The sequence below is a fragment of the Ambystoma mexicanum genome, chromosome 1p (assembly GCF_040938575.1).
Source record: "Ambystoma mexicanum isolate Mex_15411 chromosome 1p, UKY_AmexF1_1, whole genome shotgun sequence".
Taxonomy (NCBI): Eukaryota; Metazoa; Chordata; class Amphibia; order Caudata; family Ambystomatidae; genus Ambystoma; species Ambystoma mexicanum.
This window is the reverse complement of record NC_090921.1, coordinates 381,529,542-381,551,598: the sequence shown is the minus strand read 5'-3', so window position 1 is coordinate 381,551,598 and position 22,057 is coordinate 381,529,542. Positions and strand designations below refer to the sequence as shown.

The 22,057-nt window shown below is 41.2% G+C and overlaps 1 protein-coding gene across 1 annotated transcript in view; it reads left to right on the top strand.

Annotated features, from left to right (window-relative positions):
• Nucleotides 1-22,057, top strand: part of TMEM221 (transmembrane protein 221) — a 63,619-nt gene that overhangs the window by 27,042 nt on the left and 14,520 nt on the right. Inside the window, exon 2 of the mRNA XM_069649126.1 lies at nucleotides 18,142-18,227. Coding sequence (XP_069505227.1) covers nucleotides 18,142-18,227 — 86 coding nt within the window. The remainder of the gene's footprint in view (nucleotides 1-18,141; nucleotides 18,228-22,057) is intronic.

Sequence of the window (22,057 nt, the reverse complement as noted above, 5' to 3'; positions counted from 1 at the left end):
AAAAAATGATCAGGTTGAACTGTTAGGTTATCCTTTTTATTAAATAAGTATTCCTTTATTTTCTTTCAAAATCAACACAGCCCCATGTTGGGGAAACAGGTCACAGAGATGTGTAATGTTTGTATTTTATTAACTAGATACTTCATTTAAAGCCTAGACGAGTTTCTGTTGAATTTGACTTGAGGTATGTAATCCTTTCATTTTGCGGATTTGGAAGGGGTGTGGGTTTTGGGGGTGGTGTGGGAGGAGGGCATGGTGTTTGGGGGAGGGGGTGAGGCAAGTGTGGGTTTCGGGGGCTGGGAGACAAAGCTGCATGTGTCCCGGACCCCAAAAACTGTTAAAATGGCCCTGGTAGACCTTAACTCCTATTATCACATGGCGATCATGATTGACCTCTTCTCAGCCAATAAGAATGCTTGGAATGCAGTAAATTACTATTGGTTCTGCATTCCAAACATCTTAACTTCAGAAGCATACAAGGAAACAGCAGGAAGCCTCTTTCTGCATTTAAGAAGGAGTAAGGTTTCTTTCAACAATACACGTACACTGTGGGAGTATGCAGTTTCACTGCACCGTCAATGTGACAGTCGAAGGCCAACGTGGCATAGTCAAAGCTAAAACATGGAAAAATGCATTCACTTTCGTGTAGAGAAACTGTTTTCTTTTGCATTTTATCCAGCACGTGCTCATGTTGAAAACTGTTCCACTGCTTACAATTAAAATGCTTACTTTATAAAGGCAATCTTGTTAAATAAATATTTCAAAATAAAAACCTGTTGTCAATGTACTCACTTTCAAAGTACCGCTTTTTACTTCACCACCACAACTCCAACATCTATATGGCTATTACCACTTTGATAAGATCCATATAGACTTTATTATTTGGGATAAGGACCTTTATCCAACTTATGTCCCTGGGCTTCGTCTCAGACCATGAGTTTGGGGTGGGTCATTAACCCATAACCAGCAAACTGAAAAATATTACGAATTAAAATCACAATCCACCAATACCTCTGGCACGACAAAATCCACGTGCATCTGCCCCTCTTCCAACAGTACTGCGGGCAACCTGTCCAAAAACGCCATGCCCATCACTGGCTTCCCCACATTGCAACGAGCTCCACTGCTCTCGAACTAGGTTCATGCTATAAACGATAACATAAAGTAAAAAGTACCCATAGCACACAACCAGCTACCACACCACACCCAAGCACGCACAAACCACACAGCTTCCACACCGCACACTAGCCTCACAACGCCAAACACTCCTAGCAAAGAGTTCCTGCTTCCACCCATCATTGCTGCGCCTCACCTCAAGAGCAGACCAACCCTCACCTCACCATCCACAACACTCTGCACGGCATAGCAACACAAAAGAGAGGTTGCAGAGCCATTGAGTACAAAAGACTGTGAAAAAGGAAGCATTATTCCACGCACTAAGAATACCATATGGGCAGCCTACACACACCACTGAAGAAGTCCTCCTGCTAACTGAGCCTCTAAAAGGGGATTTTTAATGTACTTTATTTTATTTGACATTTATAGTATTAGTATTTTGACTGCCCGATTTATATACTCACTGATCCGATGCCTGGCAATAGGTCTCCTGACAAGGCAGTTGGCAAGACCACAGTTCATTGGGTAAGATGTTTTAAAAAAAAACGGTATCCAGCTTTCTTTTGTACCAACTTTCAATTGCCCTGTGAGCGCAGAGCCCACTTCAGCGGCGCTGCACTCAGCTGGTTTGTTTGCATTAAAAGGCCTTTGTTTTGTGCAACTTGGCAGAAACAGCAAGGGGTCCTCGTTGAGGAGCCAAAGGGCAGCTACGCGTGGCTGAGGTGGGACAGGAATGGACCGAGACACGAGTTTATGAATGCCCGTTTCTAGAAACCCGCGTGACGTACTTGCTATTTATCACAGAACTACACAACTTACATATCCTAGAATATAAAAAATCAAAATGAACATCACAAGAAGAAATGACGAGTTAAAAGTTTTCCCGCTCCTGCCCTTTCACGCATGGTCGATTGCGTCTGCCTGTCATTATCTGGTGACTGAGTGCACATAAATCTGCATATATTATCAGCAAGGGGTATTATGCCCATCCCCCCTCCTCCATCTGTGTGTGCTGAGGGCTTGGAGGCCTTGTGTCCGAGCCTCATTATGCCTTCGGTTCACGTCGCACTTGTCTTTCCCACGTCTCCTGTCTGTCACACTGAATTACTGGCCTACTTTTTCGCGGTTGCACTGAATGTACCGAGAGGGTGGACCACAAAAGCCACTAACTGGTCGATTGTGACACGGCAACAAAACCTCCATCCATGGACTGGAGGCGAACTTACCGGGGGCAGAGGCACCTGGAGAGTTCGTCGGCCGTTACCCCCTCCCCCAAAAAGAGCATTTACACGAGCCTCACATGAAAAAAATATTTTGCATATATTTCCTTTCGTATAAAAAAGTCTTTGTTTACTTTTTGTATCCTTTAACAGGGTGAAGCAGAAAGGAAGCCAAACGTATCAATGTTACAACTTCCAAACAGATAGGAACATATGGGAAATATAGTATTAAAACGTGAGAACAACAGGTGTCAGAGATGGGTTATTCCAAGAGCAGGGTAAACAAACAATACTTTGTGAGCTGCGAAGTGTTGCTGCAGTCGGCAGCAAGACTCTGTTCTGTGGCTAAGGAGTTACCTATTCGGCTGTGATACCAGTTGGGCGACGTGCCTGGAGGCGTGTTGTGCCCCGCGCCCATGGGTTTCAAATACTCCCTCAGCGCGCGATGTGAACTGCTAAGTGTTGCTGCAGCCAGCAGCAAAACTGCATTCTGTGGCTATGGAGTTACATTTTTGGCTGTGATACCAATTGGTAGATTTGCCTGGAGGCGTGTTGTGCCCCGGCCCCAAGGGTATCAAATACTCGCTGCGCGAAGCGTGCACGAAACGAGCTGCGAAGTGTTGCTGGAGTCGACAGCAAAACTCTATTCTGTGGCTAAGGAGTTACTTTTCGGCTGTGATACCAGTTGGGCGACGTGCCTGGAGGCGTGTTGTGCCCCGCTCCCAGGGGGTTCAAGTACTCACTCACCGCGCGAAGTGAGCTGCTAAGTGTTGCTTGCAGCAGTAGTCTGCAGGCGGACAGCTGAGCTGGGAGGATGAGCGTTGTTTAGAAGATTAATTTCTGCACTTGAATAACTGGTCTGGGATAATACAGACCAAGACGTTTGTGAGTATTCACAATTCACATCTTAACCCATTGATACCAGCTGACTTGCTAGTTAAACAATCCTGGTGTGTTTGTTTCCTCACCATCCCGAGAAATGTACAATCTCACAAGTAAGTCAGTTCCTGATGATTGTTTTGTGGAACTAACGGATGGTGACAATTTGGCCATGGGCCGAGTTACCCGCAGTAGATATAGATGATCACAAACAATGATCTGCTAATGATACATGTGCTAATAAGGAGCGTGTCAATCATGAGGCATTTCCCGTGACTATAGGGGGATCAGAAGTACTTCAACTACTCAACTCGGCACTGAGGTAAGCCATCCGAAGAAATAACCCAGTGGTGCAAATTACAGCGAATGCAATCAGGCAAATTTCAGAGGGTTCTTCATCAAAAAAAGAAGAGAAAACTTCGGCTGGTCTATCCTGTGGCGGGCACTTGTACAGAATTGCGCCATAATCCAAGGCTTAGCTTGCTTTTGCAAGAAGAAAGCAATTACATAAGTGATGGCAGCCTCTTAGAATTCAATGACACACGAGAAGCTGAGAAAGTACCTCTTTGATCAGGACTGTTCAACAGACCTACGGGATGCCATATTGTCATTGATGACTGAGTACCAATCACTCCTGACCCTAACTCAAGCCAGTCTAGTAATGTTTCAGGAGGGCAAGGATTGGAACATATTTTTCAGGATCTCGAGAATAATGTTAAGCTAACAGCGCCCTCAATATCAGCCCAGAACATGGATCAGTTCTTTCATAACACTGTATGACAACATGAAGTCAGCCCATACCCTCTAATTACATACTTATTACATACAGTGTGCCTACAAACTGCAGAGGTGATATCTGTCCAGCAATTACTATTAAGGCATGTGCTTCACATTTGGTACTTGTTATTACCAAGTTTATTAATGCTTCATTTAGGGAAAATGTTTTCCCTAAAAATATAAAGCAAGCATGGATTTCTCCTCTCATTAAGAAGCCATCTCATGACCCTGGTATTGCGGGAAACTACCAGCCTATTACAAACGTGCCTTATCTGTTTAATATTTTGGATAAGGTGGCTCACTTACAGATTGAAGCCTTTTTGGCAGCTCATGAGATCTTGGGTGTTAAACAATCAGGCGACAGAAAAGATTACAGCACTGAATCTACCCTACCCTCCTTCAAAATAAGGCTGTGCGTATTGTGGCAGGGCTTCAAAGAAGAGACCATATTACATCAGCTAGGAGAGCTTTATATTGGCTCCCTACTCGCAGAAGGATTATTTTCTGGGTGATGTGCATCACACATAATTGCTTGTCAGGGCAAGCCCCGAAGTACCTGGCCAGTCGCATTTCTCGACTATCGGCACGTAGAGTTCTTAGGTCTAATGCCAGTAGCCTCCTGGAAAGACAGAGCATACCTGGCCTACATGGAGTGGCAAACTTTTCCTCATGCAGCACCACGGCTGTGGAATATGCTTCCGCTAGATGTGAGGTCATGTACTAATCTGCAACTTTTCAAGAGCAGATTAAAACACATCTCTTTGAATAAATGCTCACCTATTTTCTGACTCTGTACTCCTTGCTTCTGATCTTATTTGATCTGCAGTCTGCTTTGGTGGAGTACATTTCCTGTTGCCTGTGTGTTCGTTCACGTGGTGCGTTATTATGCCTCCAGGCGTGTCTGACAGCGCAGTATAAAATAAATAAATAAATACATAAAATTAAGTGATCTCAAGCTAAATTTGCAGGCGGTAGAGGGTTTGGTACTAACATGTAAGTCTACATGGGCAGAAGCAGAGACAATATCTGTGGTTCCGGCAGGTCTGTCTAAGTTGCAAGATATGGCCTTGCCTAAAGTGTCAGTTTTAGAACCCACTGTCCCTTTAACATTTGATAAGCCAGTTCACCAAAAAGCTACAGAAAGAATGGTCATAAATCAAATACGAACAAATAAGCCTCCCACAAATTCTTACGCAATTTACATTTAACTAGAGAGGCCGCCTCGCAGGTTGCAGTAAAAGCTGGGAAGTAGGCTGATACCGCTCGAAAAAAAGTCGAGAAACACAAACCTCCTTTAGACCTGACTCGAGGTATGGCATGTGACAAGTTGGGGAAGGTTTTTATAGTGATGTCAAAAGACGGCATGTCCCTAACAAAAGAAACCCTCAATAAACTCCCTTCGCCACTGTTTAGAGGTGCTGCCTGTTGGGAATTGCCACATGTTGCTACTATGGAGTTGAAGGATTGTGTGACTCAAATAGTGGAGGATATGACCGTGCCTTCAGAAGTAGCCAGCAAAGGAAAACTTCGCAGCTTCCATATTATTGGAGTCCGACTACAATAGAATAGATATAGGAACACAAACGGTTGCTGATTTAAGGAGTAGGTCATTACCATCTGATAGACAATACAATACTGAGGTAGCCACATTCTTCTCATGCAATATTGATTGACCACCTTCACAAGCAAGCTTAAGACGCCCCTTAGACTCTCAGGGGGGGTCTCGCCATGATCATAATGACGGCCTTCCATTGGACCAAGTCCTCCCACAGAAGCATTTACTAGAATTAATTGTAACAATGGAAGGGCTGTTATTTTGAATGGTACACATGTTTTAGGACTATTTCACCAAGTACCCTGCCTTTGCCTTCTAACATCTAAGAACATAGACTTGGTTTATTTTGTTGATGATGTCTGGATGGATATAGTACAATTGACAATATGAGATAAAATAGTGGTGAAAATGCTTCTAGCAGAAGTTGAAGCTATTGGGCAAATTGTATGCAACATTACCCCCTGTGTTACAGAGTTAGACCATAACAGGGGGTCAGCAGTATTATATATTCAACATGGATGCTCCAGCTGGAAAAATGAGCCGTTAAAAATTGCCTGTGGAAATGGTGATCATAAAACTCGCGCAGTTCGAGTTGTGAACTCTATAAGAAATAATAGTCCTGAAGGTCAGAACGACTGTCCCTGGCTCCCTCAAAATGTATCAAATAACATTAGAAAACTGGAATAAAGAGGAATTGGCAATTAATCTAGGGGCTGTGGTTGATGTTTTAAAGATCTTTGATTACAATATGAGGGGTTACAATCGTTTTAAAAATAATGATATTAAAATAATGATGGATGTATTTGGAATCATTTTGCTGCAAGAAACTGGGTTAAGTATGGGAATTGTGGTAGATGGCTATGCTTATTTTCAGCAACTAGCAACACAATCCATGGGTGGCCGTCCATCCGGAGGCCTCCTTATATTTGATTAAGAATACCATTTTACAAAATTGCTAAATTCTTTCAGATAACGCCTATGGCTTACTTTCAATAAAAATTACATTAAAGAGAGTATTAAAGTCAAAACATATGTTGGTAGTCAACGTATATTGGAACCTCTCGTCTTCAAAATTGGAAGTTTTTTTGGTTACCTTAACAGAGGTTTGTGAAATTTTCTTTCCAGATAAGCAGGGGCAGAATCTTATTTTGGCTGGTGACTTCAATTCAGACTGTAGATGAGATAATCATGGGGGCTAAAAAACCCGAATGTTACTCACCTGTCCAAAAGCAATAGCCTCAAAAATGTGGAAAATGGGTCAAGTTTTTAGAAACTTGGAATCTGAGAATAGCAAATGGTAATATAGATGGAGATATACCAGGGAAAACCATGTTTTTAGATCCTGCATTGAGTATTTAGCCATGACGACTCAGTTGTGTGATACTTGTATAGGCTTGGAGGTAATTCACACAGACGCTTGCAACCATAATACCTTGACTGCTACCTTCAAGTTAGAAGTGGAGGGTGCAGTTAAGTCGGCATATAATGACTTACTGGTGCATAGCAATGGACATCATATTGCTGGAAGTGTAGATAAACCACTGCTATTTAATTGTAGCATGAAACAATGTTATCTTGATTTGACCTCAGAAAAGAAGATTGATTTAATATCGCCAGGACTGGTAAAGGGCAATAGGTGAACTCAATGATTCAGTAAAAAAGAAAGCTCTCAGGTCTCATCTAAGGGCACTGGGTAGAGCTGGCACCGTGGTAGAAGGTTATGGGCATAAAGCAAAACAAATTAAACAGGGATTTAAAAACTGGCGGGTGGCATACCAGCACATTCAGCTGCAGAAGGAAGGAGAATAAATGTTGAGGACAGTTGTTTGGAAAAATGTGCGTGTCTTTTGGTCTCTGATCAACAAGCAAATAGATAGCAAAACTCCCATCAGTGTAGCCCAGCTGCGGAAGCAGCTTGGGAATTACATTCTGGCACTCTATATAATATTGCATCGTGGAAGTCAGCTACTGTCTGTATAGAAACTGATTGGCAATTGAATTTTGATATCGAAACTATTGAGCGCATTATAAGAAAAGCACCAAACTAAAGAACCCCTCGACCAAATTGTCTCAGTAACTGCACCTTGAAGTCTGACATTCCATTCTAGAGTAACTAATTATGTGTCTTATTTAATAACATACTTGTAGCTTAAACCTTCCCGCCCTTGTGGAAGCAAGCAGTTGTTATTCATATATATAAGAAGGGTGATTATTCCATGCCCCTGAACAATCGACCAATTGCCCTAGTAGATATAGACAGTAACATTTTTGCATCTATTATTTTACAAGGTTTGGAAAAGAGGGCAATAGATACAGGGAGGTTACAAACATTTCATACCGGTTTCTGGAAAGGAATGAATGCACTGTTTGCAAGAAAACGCAAGAGGCAGCAAAGCTCTACCTATACATGTGGCAGCAATTGAATTCTCTCAGGCTTTTGATACAGTCAATAGGGTTCCGCTTTGGACAAAGCTGAGGGATTGGAATTTGCCAAGGCCACTGCTGGCTGTATTGGTGTATTTACATGCGGGCACTACTTTACCTTCAAATCAGTACGTTTTGTAAATATTCTGCATGCCACCATCTAAACATGGCATAGAAAAAGGCAGTAAAAAAGTGTGAGGAGTATATAATCCCAAAAAAATGTTTTCGTGTGAGGAGTTGCTTAATGGCTTGCCACCTATTGGAGTGCTCTGGGGGGAGGGAACACACTTTGCTTCCTCTCGTGTAGCAGAAGGAGGCAGGACGATCAGTATAGCTTAACGCAAGCAGGGCTTCAGATCATCAACAAACAAAAAAAAACGGGATCCTTCTTTTCCCTGTTTGCTGACCTGTGCATCCCCTCCCCTCCATAGATGTCCAACTTTACCCTCTGTAATCTATCCATCTAATTGTACCCATATTCCAGTGATCGAAGTGAGCGGGAACGGTCAGGAGCAGAGTTAACAGCTCCACTACTTTTTTCAACCATTTTCACCCATTCCAGAACAGTTCATTATGAAGTTAAAGCTTATTTCTCCACTTTAACACCAAATAGCAGTTGCAGCTAAACTGAAATCTGTTTCAACTCAATTGGCTGTCAAGCAGCATGGCTGCAACCCTTGAAAACTGTGTTGTGCGTTGCTCCCGGCCGGGGTCACATTTCCACTACTTTTTTTGGTGCACCTCTACCGCTGTATTATACCCTATTACTGAATCACATTTGTGTACAGTAACAGGTTGCTTCACAGCTAGGTGCTCTCGATATGAAAAGCTGCACGTAAGCTCGGTTCGATCAGGCCAACAAGCCTACGAAACACACATGGTACTCATTTATGCTCACCACACAAAACATCGAATGTGTGTGTGTGTGTGTGTGTTTAATCATTTTCTGAAATTCATAACTGCTCCAGCTTTAAAACTGCATGTATTGCCACAAAAGGGATAAATACTTAAAAGGCATTGTGCGGACAAATGAGTAGCAGAACTAACACACAAAGGGTAGTCCCCCAGATGAACCATTAACAAAATAGTTCAAAGGCCCCGTTTTTTCTACAACTTGGCCCTATTCCAAGGGTTATTGAATTGCCTCAAGGAACAGTACACACAGAGAATAGTATTTTTGTTATATAAAAAATTCCATAATTTATTGCGTAGGCCATAGGTCCTACGATTACAACCTTTAAAACATCAATTAGATCTGTTCGTAGTTATGTAAATTAGTCAAAACATAAATACATGAACCAATATGAAAAATGCATGCATATACACATCAACATTTTTTTTAATTAATCAGTTGGAACTTAAGTGACCCAATATAATAATCCAATTGGAGGATGCACAGGCAAAAACTATCTTACTAGCCGTATCTCTCTAATAAATCATAGACATCCTCGATTAAACAGTGTTACTTAGTTTACATTCTAAAAATCATTATTCATGACCTAAAGCACATCCTAGGTCAGTGTTGTAGAAAAAACTGGGCCTTTGAACTATTGTGTTAATGGTTCATCTGGGGGACTCCCCTTTGTGTTAGTCAAAACTGCATGTATGCATTTCTTCTATTTGGACATTTTACATGAAGTGCTTAGTTAAGCCCAGGCACACAGAGCAACTATTCAGAGTAACAGGTCAGCACCTCTATTAAGAGGGGTACAGAAGATAGGACCATACTACCCGCTTGGCAGCAATCAGATCCTAAATAACCACGAACGGCAAAATCAGTTCACATTCAGTAATATATATCGGCCCAGGACTCCAATATTGATTTCTGTGAAGTTTTGGTACGATTTGTTTTACATGCATCAAGTCACACGTGGGGAAACCAATAGCATTGTACACATGGAGCTTTTCAACGGTGGGTTTAATTTTGGGAGCTATTAACTTTTATTGAGTGGTGTTAGGATTTATATTTTAAAATGGTTCTTTAGTATTGTTTATTTTATTAAGCTTGATAGTCCCCACCAAAGGGCCACACCGGGATATATGGGCCCAGAAGACCAAGTTAAAGGCCTGAGAGCAGTGAGGGCATTTAACAAGAAACACAGATCGATACCTTCTGGTATGGACTGAGAGTGAGGTCTATGACGCTATTGTACCCCGCGCCACTCTTAATAATATATAGCATTGTTCATTATGTGGCCCTACACATGTTTTGGAGTTTAACTTGCATGATCTGCTGCCAGCATAGTCAATTCAGAAAGATATGGAAGATCCAGTCGAAAACATCTGGAGGGTCACATGAGTAACCATGCTAATTAGTATGTGAAAGAATGTAGAAGTTGTAAGAACATAAATGTACCTGGGTGGTCACAGGGCATTGGCTGAGGATAGTCCTACACTTGCAGTAACCATGGAATGCAGCATTCTGAGCAAAATGTGGGCTATACTGCTTTGTAGAGACCACGACTGTCCTATAAGGATACTCTTTGACTATGCAAAAAATGGCCAGAATCGTGCGATAATAATCCACCCTCAAAATATTATATCCCTTGGATTCCATTATAGACCTCCTCTCTGCCCATCAGAATGTTTGGAATTTAGTCTATAATTAATATATAAACCCCAAGCCGGGGAGCATTACCGTGTCAGGTAATGCCCTGGGACTCATAGTTACGAACACCCTGGGGCATTACCTGATGCATTAATGCCCTGCCACTGGTGAGGGGCTCATTGCTTTTAGTACACCGGCCCATTAGACCGGGGTACTAATAGTGACTTTTAAAACGTTTTTTGACACCTTTGGCATCACGCAACCGAAAAAAAAGAAAAAGTAATGGTCGCCACGGAACGCCATTGAAAAAACAAAGAAAAAAGTCAACAAAAAAGATGGCCACCAGGGAAACAGGGAGAAACACTACAAATAATCCCTTCTGTCTTTCCATGGTGGCCAGGACACGGCTGCTAGGGGTGCTGTGACAAAGGCTTTGTTGGGCTGGTAACGACCCTGCGAGGGCCAATGAGCTCGCTTGTTACAAGCTCATTGGCACTCGCCAGGTACTAATCTCTTGTATAGACCTCATTCCAAACATCCGGATATGAGCAGCAGCTTTATCAGCAGCCCAGAAACGCGTGTCTTCTGCTGTATAAAGGCAGAAAACAGCATGTGCAGTTCAATTCCCCAAACTAACAAACATAAATGAAACACAAAATGTGTTAGGTTAATTGATACTAGTTCCATGCTCATCAAATTAACATTACACGTTACTTGTGTGTGTGTACATTTATTTTCACAATAAAAATACTTTCCTTTTTAGTTTCAGAACTCCATGTTTTAATAGCCTTATAGAATTCAGGAAAGGTCACTATTGCTTGAGAAAATTTCCTTTTCCCAACTTATAGCCCTCAGCACTGCATTGGGCAATAGTTTGAGGGCTAGTCATTCTTCCGCGATAATGACCCTGCCCCTCTTCTCGGTCTGTGAGTCTTAATAGTAACCCTTGGAACGCTCAAAGAGCAACCTCACTGGACCATAAGTGGGCAATATGAACCAATATAGCCTGCAAATTGGTTTGTAGAGCTCATAGATTGATCACAACACTGCACTCCAAACCTACTTTCAGGGCAAAGTGAACCTGCAGCCTATTCCCTACAATCACCCAAGGAGATTTATGTACTAGAAACTACTATATACCAATATTGGCCGGCTCCACTGTAAAGCGCTCTGCTGCTCTCGTACTTGGCTCGCACGATAAGAAATAAAAATATAAAATAAAAAGGTATTCATCAAACCATGGTTTCCCCATTTTTTTTCTCCAATTTCAAATACATTTATTCGCACTCTGTAAAACATCCCATAAAGCATATGCAAGGTAATAAAAACAGACAATACAATATGTGAAAGTCAGAATATTTAATAAAATCAATTGCATACTAAAACTAGCAAGGTAAAATGCAAATACACTTAAAGCATGCCTAAACTATGTAGTGGGAAAATCCGACCCAACAGTACAATGCCCTGTGCAAGGATCCCTGTTAAAGCCCCTACTGGCCAATGACTAGTCATCTGTAGGATAATTTACACCACGGTTGGAATTAATCCAAAGCATCCTCTTACAGATCACATGTCAACGTTGATAAGAATGTTCTTAATAATCATTTCATCCTTCCAGTAAGATCATTTCTCACTGGTAAATAAATAAACCTTAATGTAGTGATTAACAAACAATGTTTGGAAAACCTGGACTTTTAGAGATAAGGTTGGATGTTATTCGGCAACATAATATTCTAAAGGGCTTTATTTGAAAGAAGCATCCATTGTCCTCTTTCTTGTGCAGCAAGGTACTGTGGTTACTCATTATGTTGGCCTTTAGAGGTTTCAGACTACAACTCCCATGGCTCTTCACTATTGACTATGCTGGCTAGCGGTTGAAGTTCAAAACATCTGAAAGGCTGTATAATGAGTAACCATTCTCTATGGTATCAAAACTGATGCAGGTTATGATAGTTTTATAGGCCACCTTCCTCCCCCATTGAGTCGTACCAGGCGTTTTGGGCCCATAAATCCTGTTAAACGCTCTTGCTGCGCTCAGGCCTTTAACTCTGTCATCACGTTTCATAACATAACTCCTAGTACAGCTACACAGCTTAATTGGTACCCATGGTGGGAAAGCGTCATCATTCTATTGGCTAATAAGGCTAATTCATGTTGAATCTTCTCCCAACATCACCGGCCTTGCACTCCTCCTAGCTGTGTCCCGCTTGCTGACTTCTTCCATCAACACAATACCATACCTCACCTGTCATGGCCTGGGTTCATGTTACTCCACACTTAACCACAGTACGCAACTCTGCACAGGCTGCATTGTTTTTGTGTCTGCACTCGTTTTGGGGTGTCGACACCTCGCTAATGGAGTTTCCATCTTCTGGGATCTACCTCCTGGTAGCCTGCCTTCTATCTCGCTGGCCAGCTATTGCCAATGCTCACCTTCTCTCTCTCTCACCTTCCAGAGATAACAAACTCTTAGTACCCCAACACTACAGCACTCGACAGTGCTCGTCCTGGGGTACAAACAGCATGATGTATTTTTGTTAGGCAGCCTTTCAACAACCTTTTGTTTTGCTGGTGGAACACTAAGTTTATCACAATACCTAGTTTTGGCACATTTCATAAAATCAGCCTGTGCTGCCCTTCATAATTCTTTGGCCAGGATAAGTGTATCCATCAAAGCACCGCGGACGAAAGAGTTGGATCCTTTGCTTCCAGGATATTCTTAGTAAACTGCTCTTAGAAGCCATGGACTTTTGACAGAGCTTTTTAACCCGTTTCATTCATGGGTCATTCAGGGGTTGGTATGTTGGTCTGTTGGTATGACCTCAACTGTTCCCTTGCTCGGCAATCATGATTGCACTATGATTTTAAGTTGTATTGTGCCACAATGGCTACACACACCGTGCTGATTGATAAGGAAGCTTTACCATTTTATAAGTCCATAGAAGGGAAGAATGCTGGGAATCTATTCAACAATTGTTATTTTTCAAATTGGGAAGAGCATATTGTTTGACTATATTTTTTTTAATGCTCATATTACCTCCACAAGAGCATACATATACATAAATGATAAACATGTGAGTGAAACAATTCTTAATATGTTTCTTTGCGAGTACATAAGGCACTATATTGCAAGTATAAATGCTTTTTTGGTTTATTGATAAAACCGAAGATAGTGAGATCATTGAATGTTTATCGTATTCACAAGGGCAATCTGCATTGGCCTGTAGATACTCTAGAGATAGACCCATGACACTATTGCCGTCCACTAGTAGGCCTGTCAGGTAATCCGACTCTCTCTAGAACTTTGTCTCGGGTACGCACTATTCACTGCTGCAAAACTTGCCACAGCCCCAAGTGGGCATTTTGACCTGGCATGCAGGGATGATGCAAATCATGACACTGGGAGTGTACTTGGATTATGCAAACTGGGAATATACTGGGATTGTCAAATGGGGAGTATGCATTGATTGTACGTCTATAACTACAAACTGGGGCTTAGCAAATTGGGTGTGTAATGGGACTGTTAATCTTGAAATATACTGTTTTATGCAAACTAATAATATTCTAGGGTTGCCAACCTGTGAGGTTGCCTAGATGGTTACATTTTGAAAATACTGAGATTGGCAATCTATCTGAATATAGGACAAACAGAGAATATACCAGAAAGGATATTGTCCCATGTTATAGGCTGGGTGCAGTGACTGGTGAGACCATGACCGTCAGGTTCCAACACACGCTCCATGATGCAGAACCCAGAGGGGGTAAATAGAGGATCCTCAAGCTCCATCACCAGCCTTAACATCACATGACCTTTCTGTTGATATGCCCCTTTGTTCGTTTATGTATACATGAACAGAGGTGTAGATCAAATGAAAGAGCAACGGAAAAAACACCACCAGGTATGCGTGTGGCTGTAAAAGAAGATCAGATCTTAGTGTCGATTTGCAGATTGACAGACCAATTAAACGAGGGTGAAGAACAACACTGACCTTATTATTCCACACACTTGGGCTTCAACTGTCGTCTGATGTTGTAAAAACAAAAGCTCTGTTTTCACCATCGAATAGGAAAGGAATAAATGTAAGTCACCTGTTAGATTTTCTAAAACAGAGAGTATTTCTGAACAAGGGTTTCCTTACCTAAGGAATAAATGAGAGGTTAATAACTGAAGGTGAAGGCACAGAAGTTAATCTAAGATAATCCATAAGGGACCAATACCTCGGGCGGCATGAGGACGCATTAACAACGGGATGGTGCACAGTGATGGTCAGCAAGGCATCCTTAGTTCAGTGCGCTTAGTAATATCCCAAGGTACTATGGACAGATTCCAATATTAAGTTTCAGAGAGTAACAAATCGGATAAACAAAGGGACAATCCAAAAGCAAGGCAGAAAAGATTATATATAGTGATATCAGCAGAACCAAACAGAATCGAGAGGCGGAGGCAGTCCGTGACAAGGAAACTGGCTCAAAGGACAGAACAAGAAGATTCTTCAACAGAGTACAAAAGCAGGGGTACTAACATCAATCAGAAGCATTCATTCTGCCGTTCTGCAGTTCTTTATGAAGCCCGAGGGAACGGGCTTGACGTGATGACGTTGTGCGGACGGTCATATGACTGTATTGATTTGTAGTCTGTGCGACAGGGAAACCGTACCGTTGCAGAGCAGCGTCTCTGTGCCTTGTGTCCACCGAGTCGCCATGGCATTAAGAACGGGGAGGCTCCAGAATGGGAAAAACGGGCCGAGCGCCTGTGCCGGGTTGAGATCGTGACATGGGGTTTTTAAACTGGAACTATATCGGGCTAGTCTGAATGGCAGGATACTTTCATTGGCCAACACGACATATACATGAGTTGTCCATCCAGATTTAGAACAATAAGTATGGTGTTGGATTGTCAAACAGTCAATGTGGTAGGATTCCGTAAAGGGGGTCTTTTAAGCGGCTGTCAAACTGGGAATATTCAGGGACTATGAAAACAGAGAATGTCAAACTAGGAGTATGCTGGCATTGTCAATGTGGGTGTATACACGAATTGTGCAGAATATATGATTGTATAAAGGAATGTGCAGAATTGCCACATTAAGGAATTGTGCAATCTGGCAATAGACTAGGAGTGTAAAAAAGTAAATTGTAATTAAAATGCAATCGTGCAATAACAGGGAGGGATCATACCAAAATGATGCAAGAAGAAGATGAGAGCATACTGGAATTCTGTATATGCAAGTGTACTATAATTGTGTATAGGGAGATACGATGCACAACTGGAAAACGCATGGATTGTAAAGCTTACAACATGCTTTGATTGAGAAAACTGGGACAATACTGGGTAGTAAAGCTAGAAATATTCTGTCACAGTACTTGTACACTTGGCGTATAGTGCAGTCTACAAACTGGGAATTTACTATGGGTGTAAACACTGAAATTCTAATGGCATTGGCCACACTGGGATGGTGCAAACTGGTAAAGCACTGTGATGTCAAACTATGTGTATCCTGGGTTTGTGCAGATTGGATGTCTGCTGGAAATGTGTAAATGGGAACTATTCCAGGGTTGTCAAGCTGGGAATTTACAGGGGCTGTCAGACTTGGGGCTATGTTGTGATAGTCAAACCGAATATGCAGTGGCTGTAGAAATAGGGTGTATACTAAGATGTCCAAATTGGAAACATACAGGGATTGTTCAACCAGCAATACATTGGGATTGTGAGTGTTCGGTGCATATTGGAATTGTGTGTATTGTGAATGCATTCAAAATGGGAAATCTCTGGGATTGTCAAACAGATAAACTCGAGTTGACACACTAGAAACACTGCATTGTGCTGGCATAGAGTACATTTTGAGTGTACTCGAATTAGAACTGCTGAAATTGTGCAAAGTAGGACTATATTGAGTTTGTCAAACTGGGAGTATACTGGTCTTATCATACTGAGTACACAGGGCTATTGTGAATTGGGAAACTGCCAGGATCGTTAAACTTGAAGTGCACCATGACATTAAAATGGGATTGTGTAATCGCATAGAAGAAGTATATAGAAATTATGCAAGAGTAAGATGGGAGTATGCTGGACATTTTCTGGCACATTATATACTGGGAGTATGCTAGAATACTGTGCATTGCGATGATGTGCTAAATGCTGTGATTGTCAGACTAGTCTTATACTTTTACTCAAAGGAAACATGGAGGGAAGTAAAACCAGGAATATGGAGGCCTAGTGCAAACTGAGAGGATACTGGGACTCTCTAACTAGAAACATGCCAGTGTTGTAAAAGGTGGAATTCTATCAGCGTTAGCAACTATGGAATCCACTGGGATGGTACATACTAGATATTTACTAGAATAGTTCAACCCATGAATATAATTTGTCTGGCAAACTTGGAGAAAACTGGACTTATCACACTGGCCGGTTAGTGGTGTTGCCACATTGGGAGTTTACTTTGATTGTAAAATGTAAAATTTACTGGAAGGGTCCAACTGAGAATACACTGAAATCGGGTAAAATGGGAATAAACTGGTGTTGGGCATACTGGGGTTTGATGGACTGGGAATATTTGAGGATTTTTAAATTTAAAAAATTCTGGTATTGTGAAAACTAGGTGAGAGTAGATTGGCATTTTGCAAACTGGACATATACTGGGATGGTCAAATTAGGGTTATATGTTAATTACACAAACTGGGAACCTGGAAAACCTGGGCCGAAGCACTTGGATACCCTTAGGCCACAGAGCAATGCAAATGTCATTACCATATACTAGATGTATCAACTATGAATATACTGGGGCTGTGTAAAGAGAGAATGTCAAACTTGTAATATACTGCTGGTAAACAGGAACTATGCAGGCTGCAAAGAGACTTTAGATTTTTCGAATTGGTGGTTTACTAGAATGATTTAACTTTAAACTAGGAGTATGATGTAATTGTGTAAAGCACAGTGCGATGATACCAAGAACTGAGCAACAGTCAACTGGAAGTATGCTACCATGGTGCAATCTGGCTATATACTGGTATAATGAACAGATAGCATCCTTAAATTATGCATACTGTGATACTGCACAATAATAGAAAGCTACAGGGATTATCATACTATAGAGTGATTCTACAAAATGGAAAAATGCCAGGATTGTAAACCTAGGAACATACTGGCATAGTGCAAATTGGAAATTTATGGTGTTGGCAAATGGGGAGCTGTACAAACAAGGATTATAAATGGATGGTCAACCCCAGAATACTGTCAAACTGGAGCCATAGTGAGATTGTCAACAGACTATACAGGCATTGTGCAAACTAGATGTATACGCGGTTTGTCAAACTTGGAGTTTAATTGTAAAACTAAGCAGCACTCAAATGAATTTAGTGAGAGTTTGGGTTATTTATCTGATGTGGCCAAGTTATTCCCTTCCAGCAAGGATGCCCAAAAAATGCACAGAAAGACATTACCCAGGAAAGTTAACTCAAGTGACATTTGAGCGTGTGGTACCAGAATAATCATTGGCTGTCATGCATAGTGAAGACTGGTGGGAGGGCTTGTGCTGCTCAAATATGTTGTGACAGAAACTGACAATGAATAGGGGCGATCATGAAAAATTAGTAATTGTGTGTTTTCCCCTTGCCTCTTTTTTTAGGGGTGATTGGTTCCTTCTGGACACCCGGATTATCCGACATGTAGCAGTTGGCCTCTTTTGCTTCGGAGTTGCTGTGTACCTTGCAGGTATATTTCTATAGCTTGACACGTAGACAGTAGACTGCTCAATGAATTTCTAACCGTTCTGAGAAGGTGTGTTGATGCTGGGAGTGGGACATAGAAGGGGCATAGAGCAAGGTACATTTCTAAAGGAATAAATCCGACATCAGACCTGGGAAAGAAAGGGAAGAGCAGTCTGCAGCATGGGCCTATTGAGAAATTCAGTACGACTACATTTTATTGTGTAAGAAATCCTTTTTGTTTATCTTGGGGTAATGTGGTTGAGAAACTGGGGTTTGCTCTCAGAAGATGACATAATGCAACACCTCTCACCCGCACATCATACAAAATAGAGGCAAAATGAGCATAAAGGAACAGGCAAAATCATTAGAGATACACATTTTATTAAAACCAAAGTATTCTAGAAAATAGAACTGGGAATCCTGGAAAGAAAGAAACAACCCCTTGTCTAACATTCCAAGTCAGAATGAAAACACTTTGAAAAGTGTACCCACTCTGTAAAAGATACCTAATGAAAAATAAACAAATAATTAAAAAAAAAAGATTCGACCCAAAAATGTGGTTGATTCTTGTTTTAATAATGCAGGGGAGACTCCCTGCCCCCCACCCCGACTACCCTCTACCTTCACCTATACCCTTACCCCACCCCACATGTATATATTATTTAGAATGTATAAAAATAGCTAACAAAAATGTATAAAAATAGCTAACAAATTCGACCAAATAAATTCGGTCATTTCTCATTAGGTATTTTTGTATTGATTAATTCTGCGGGTACCAGCTAGATAGACTTGAACCAATTACAAATACATGTTTTCTTAACCTAGAAATCAAACGTTTAAGGTTTGACTAGAGTGTTGGAAAATATTTCTGCATTGACAAGCATAAGCCATAAAGTAAAATTGCAAGACTAGATTGCCCAAAATATCCATAAAGATTAAAAGGGGCCAGTGAACGTAGATTGTACAAATCATTGCTGGAAAATTGAATGGGTGCTTAGAAAGGGTTTTCAAGCTGCTACGTTTTAGGAGGGTTCTGCAGACCTAGGCTTAGGAGCCGGTGTTACCTTCCCAAATATTTTCAGAAATGGTATCCCTTAGCTTCTGTTGCTCTCGTATTTTTAGTAGTGAACATGCATTTAACTCTAAGTAGATAAGAATAAAGAGTAACACAGTATTACTTTATACAAAGCAATGTCCACACAGAGGTTAATGAAACTGGTTCTATGAAAAATAACTTGCAATGTATTCAAAATTGTGTACATGCATGTATGTTTAAAAGACAACATAAAAAACAAATATTTCATCTACAAAACAAATCTCGTGGGGACAAAAGGAGGATGTGCCAGAAAGTGCTGTGCTGTGCCTAAAACAAAAGCATCCTAACTGCAAAAGAAGCAACAACAGGAAAGGAGAAGTCCATTATAAACTTCCGTATATACACGAACCTACATCACTGAAAAAGCAGCTAAATGGATGTTTCAATCCTTACACACATTCTGCCACGAGGGTCTTCGTCAGAACGCTATTCTCTCCATATTACATTGTCATTTCTTTAAGTGTGAAATTCCGTGTTTTGAAAACAAGTCACATAAAGCACACTAGGTGTCCATCACTGATTACATTAATGAGGATATCACACAACACTGATTACTATGATATTTCTATGTTCATAGAAGTATTGTCACAGCTCATTCTTTATTTCATGCTCCGTAAAGCGTGCGTGGTCCTCAATGTGACCTGTGAACAGTGTATTGGTAGAATACTAGCATTTGGGGTTTTCTTTTCTCTCTGTCAATGCCCTGCTTTGAGGCCCGAGGGCTTGTGCGTGCTTTGCAAGTGAAATCAATCAATATTGAAGAGCATTTGGACAAACGACTATGTAACATGGAGGGAAACGTGTCCTGATGACGACCTTCTTTGGACTTAGGATATTTTTGTATTAGGCATGGCAACACACTTTCTAGCACATTCCTTCTTTCTTCCCCTCGAGGTTCATTGGTTTTGTAAATAAAATAGTAATGTTTATTTTTATATCGTATTTTTAATATATATGCCTCTGCGTAATATTGAATACATTGCAAATGATTTTTCATCCAAACAGGTTGATTAATATTGTTTAATGTAGCACATCTGCATTTTGAGATGTAAGGTGTTTATATTAGCTCTGCTTTGCAGATGTTTATAGAGCTTACTTAGAGGATATATAAATACATTTTAAATTCCGCAAGAGGTAGGTAAGACAATATGTACAGTCACAGGTAATTCATTTGGGGTTGGAAAGGTCCAAGATCACTGTGGCCTTATGATAAGCTATTTATCTTTTTTTAATTACATGTAATACAGTCAATAAAGACTTTTTATGCAGATGCACATAAAACAAACCATCATTATTTCAAATCTCCCCAAGTAAAGAAAACACCTTAAAATTAAATAATTAAGTGATAAAATCATTAATAATTTCACATGTAAAATTGCAAGATGGCATTACCCTCCGTGTAAAAATTCCAGGTTGCTTCTTTACCACAGTTTACAAGGTTCATATTGCCATGTGCGAGCTAATCACAGGATCCCCATGGAATACCTTAGAATTTGAATCTGTTCAATCATAGGTTAGTCTCTCAGGGGAGAGACGAACAGGTATCAGAATAGCTGTGCAGGATACTGGCAAGTATGGACCTAATGTTGGCAAAAGGACTAATGTTAAAGATAGGACCTTGGATGGACTTGGGGAGGATGGGGAGCATTTAATTTAGGTGCAGTGTATCCTCAGATTTTGGTGAAGGGACCCCAAAGTCGAGCACTTCGCTGGAATGTGGAGAGGGATCCCGAACTCTCTTCTTAGGTGGTTGTCTTGAATGGGCGAGCTCTGCAGATCTGCCTACACCCCCTATCTTCCCAAATAGATATTATTACTGCTGTTGGTTTGTATTTAGCCAACTGTGGGTCCTGAGAAACCCAGAAGCTCTTTAAGATTGTCCCCTTAATATAATTGGCAACAGGATGATGCAGAATGACTTTAAAGCTGATCTGAAATTGTGGAAAGCAGAGATTCCTAGGTACCACTGGGAAGCCCTTTGTGAGGCAGCCACGTCTAAACTCCAAATCGCTTTCGAGGATCATGGCTAGAACCATAAATAGCGTGGATCTTGAGTTCTGTGAAACCCCTGAAGTTCATATCTCTGAAAGGGACTGGAGCAAGCATCTCTCCCCCCTGTATAGTCTTATTGACAATACTGTAGGGATAGTCGAGGATTGTGTTCCTGTGGACCATGACATTTTGACACCTTTTGTCGGTAGAGAATTTGCTTTGGTAATTGCAAGACAAAAACTGTGCAACACTATGATGGGATCCCCAATTACCTTTTTACTATCAATATTGATTTGTGGCCACCCTTTCTGACACAAGAATGTAATGCTATTATTTGTTCAGGGCAGATTCCTACAAGTTGGAAAACTGGTATAATTGTGCCTATTTACAAAAAAGGTAGCAAATCCCTTGCTTCATGTTATCACCCAGTCACTCTATTGGACGGGACATCCAAGCTTTGTTCTGGGTTATGTGACAAATCCCAGTATATTGTCGCTGCTCCCATGGGAGTGTCCCATCCCATGAGGCAAGGGAGGTGAGGCCAGTACCCAATAGGCCCCCTGGCACACTCCCACCTAACTGCAACTCACCAGGGAATAGGAAAAACATTGGACCAAATAACCCCTAGGTTCTACTGACCAGGTGGCTTTGCTGACATCAAATTCTTTATAACTACCTGTGAGATCTGTCTGAAAACTACCAACACTCCGGTACCACCTGCACCTTTACAACCTTTGCCAATAATT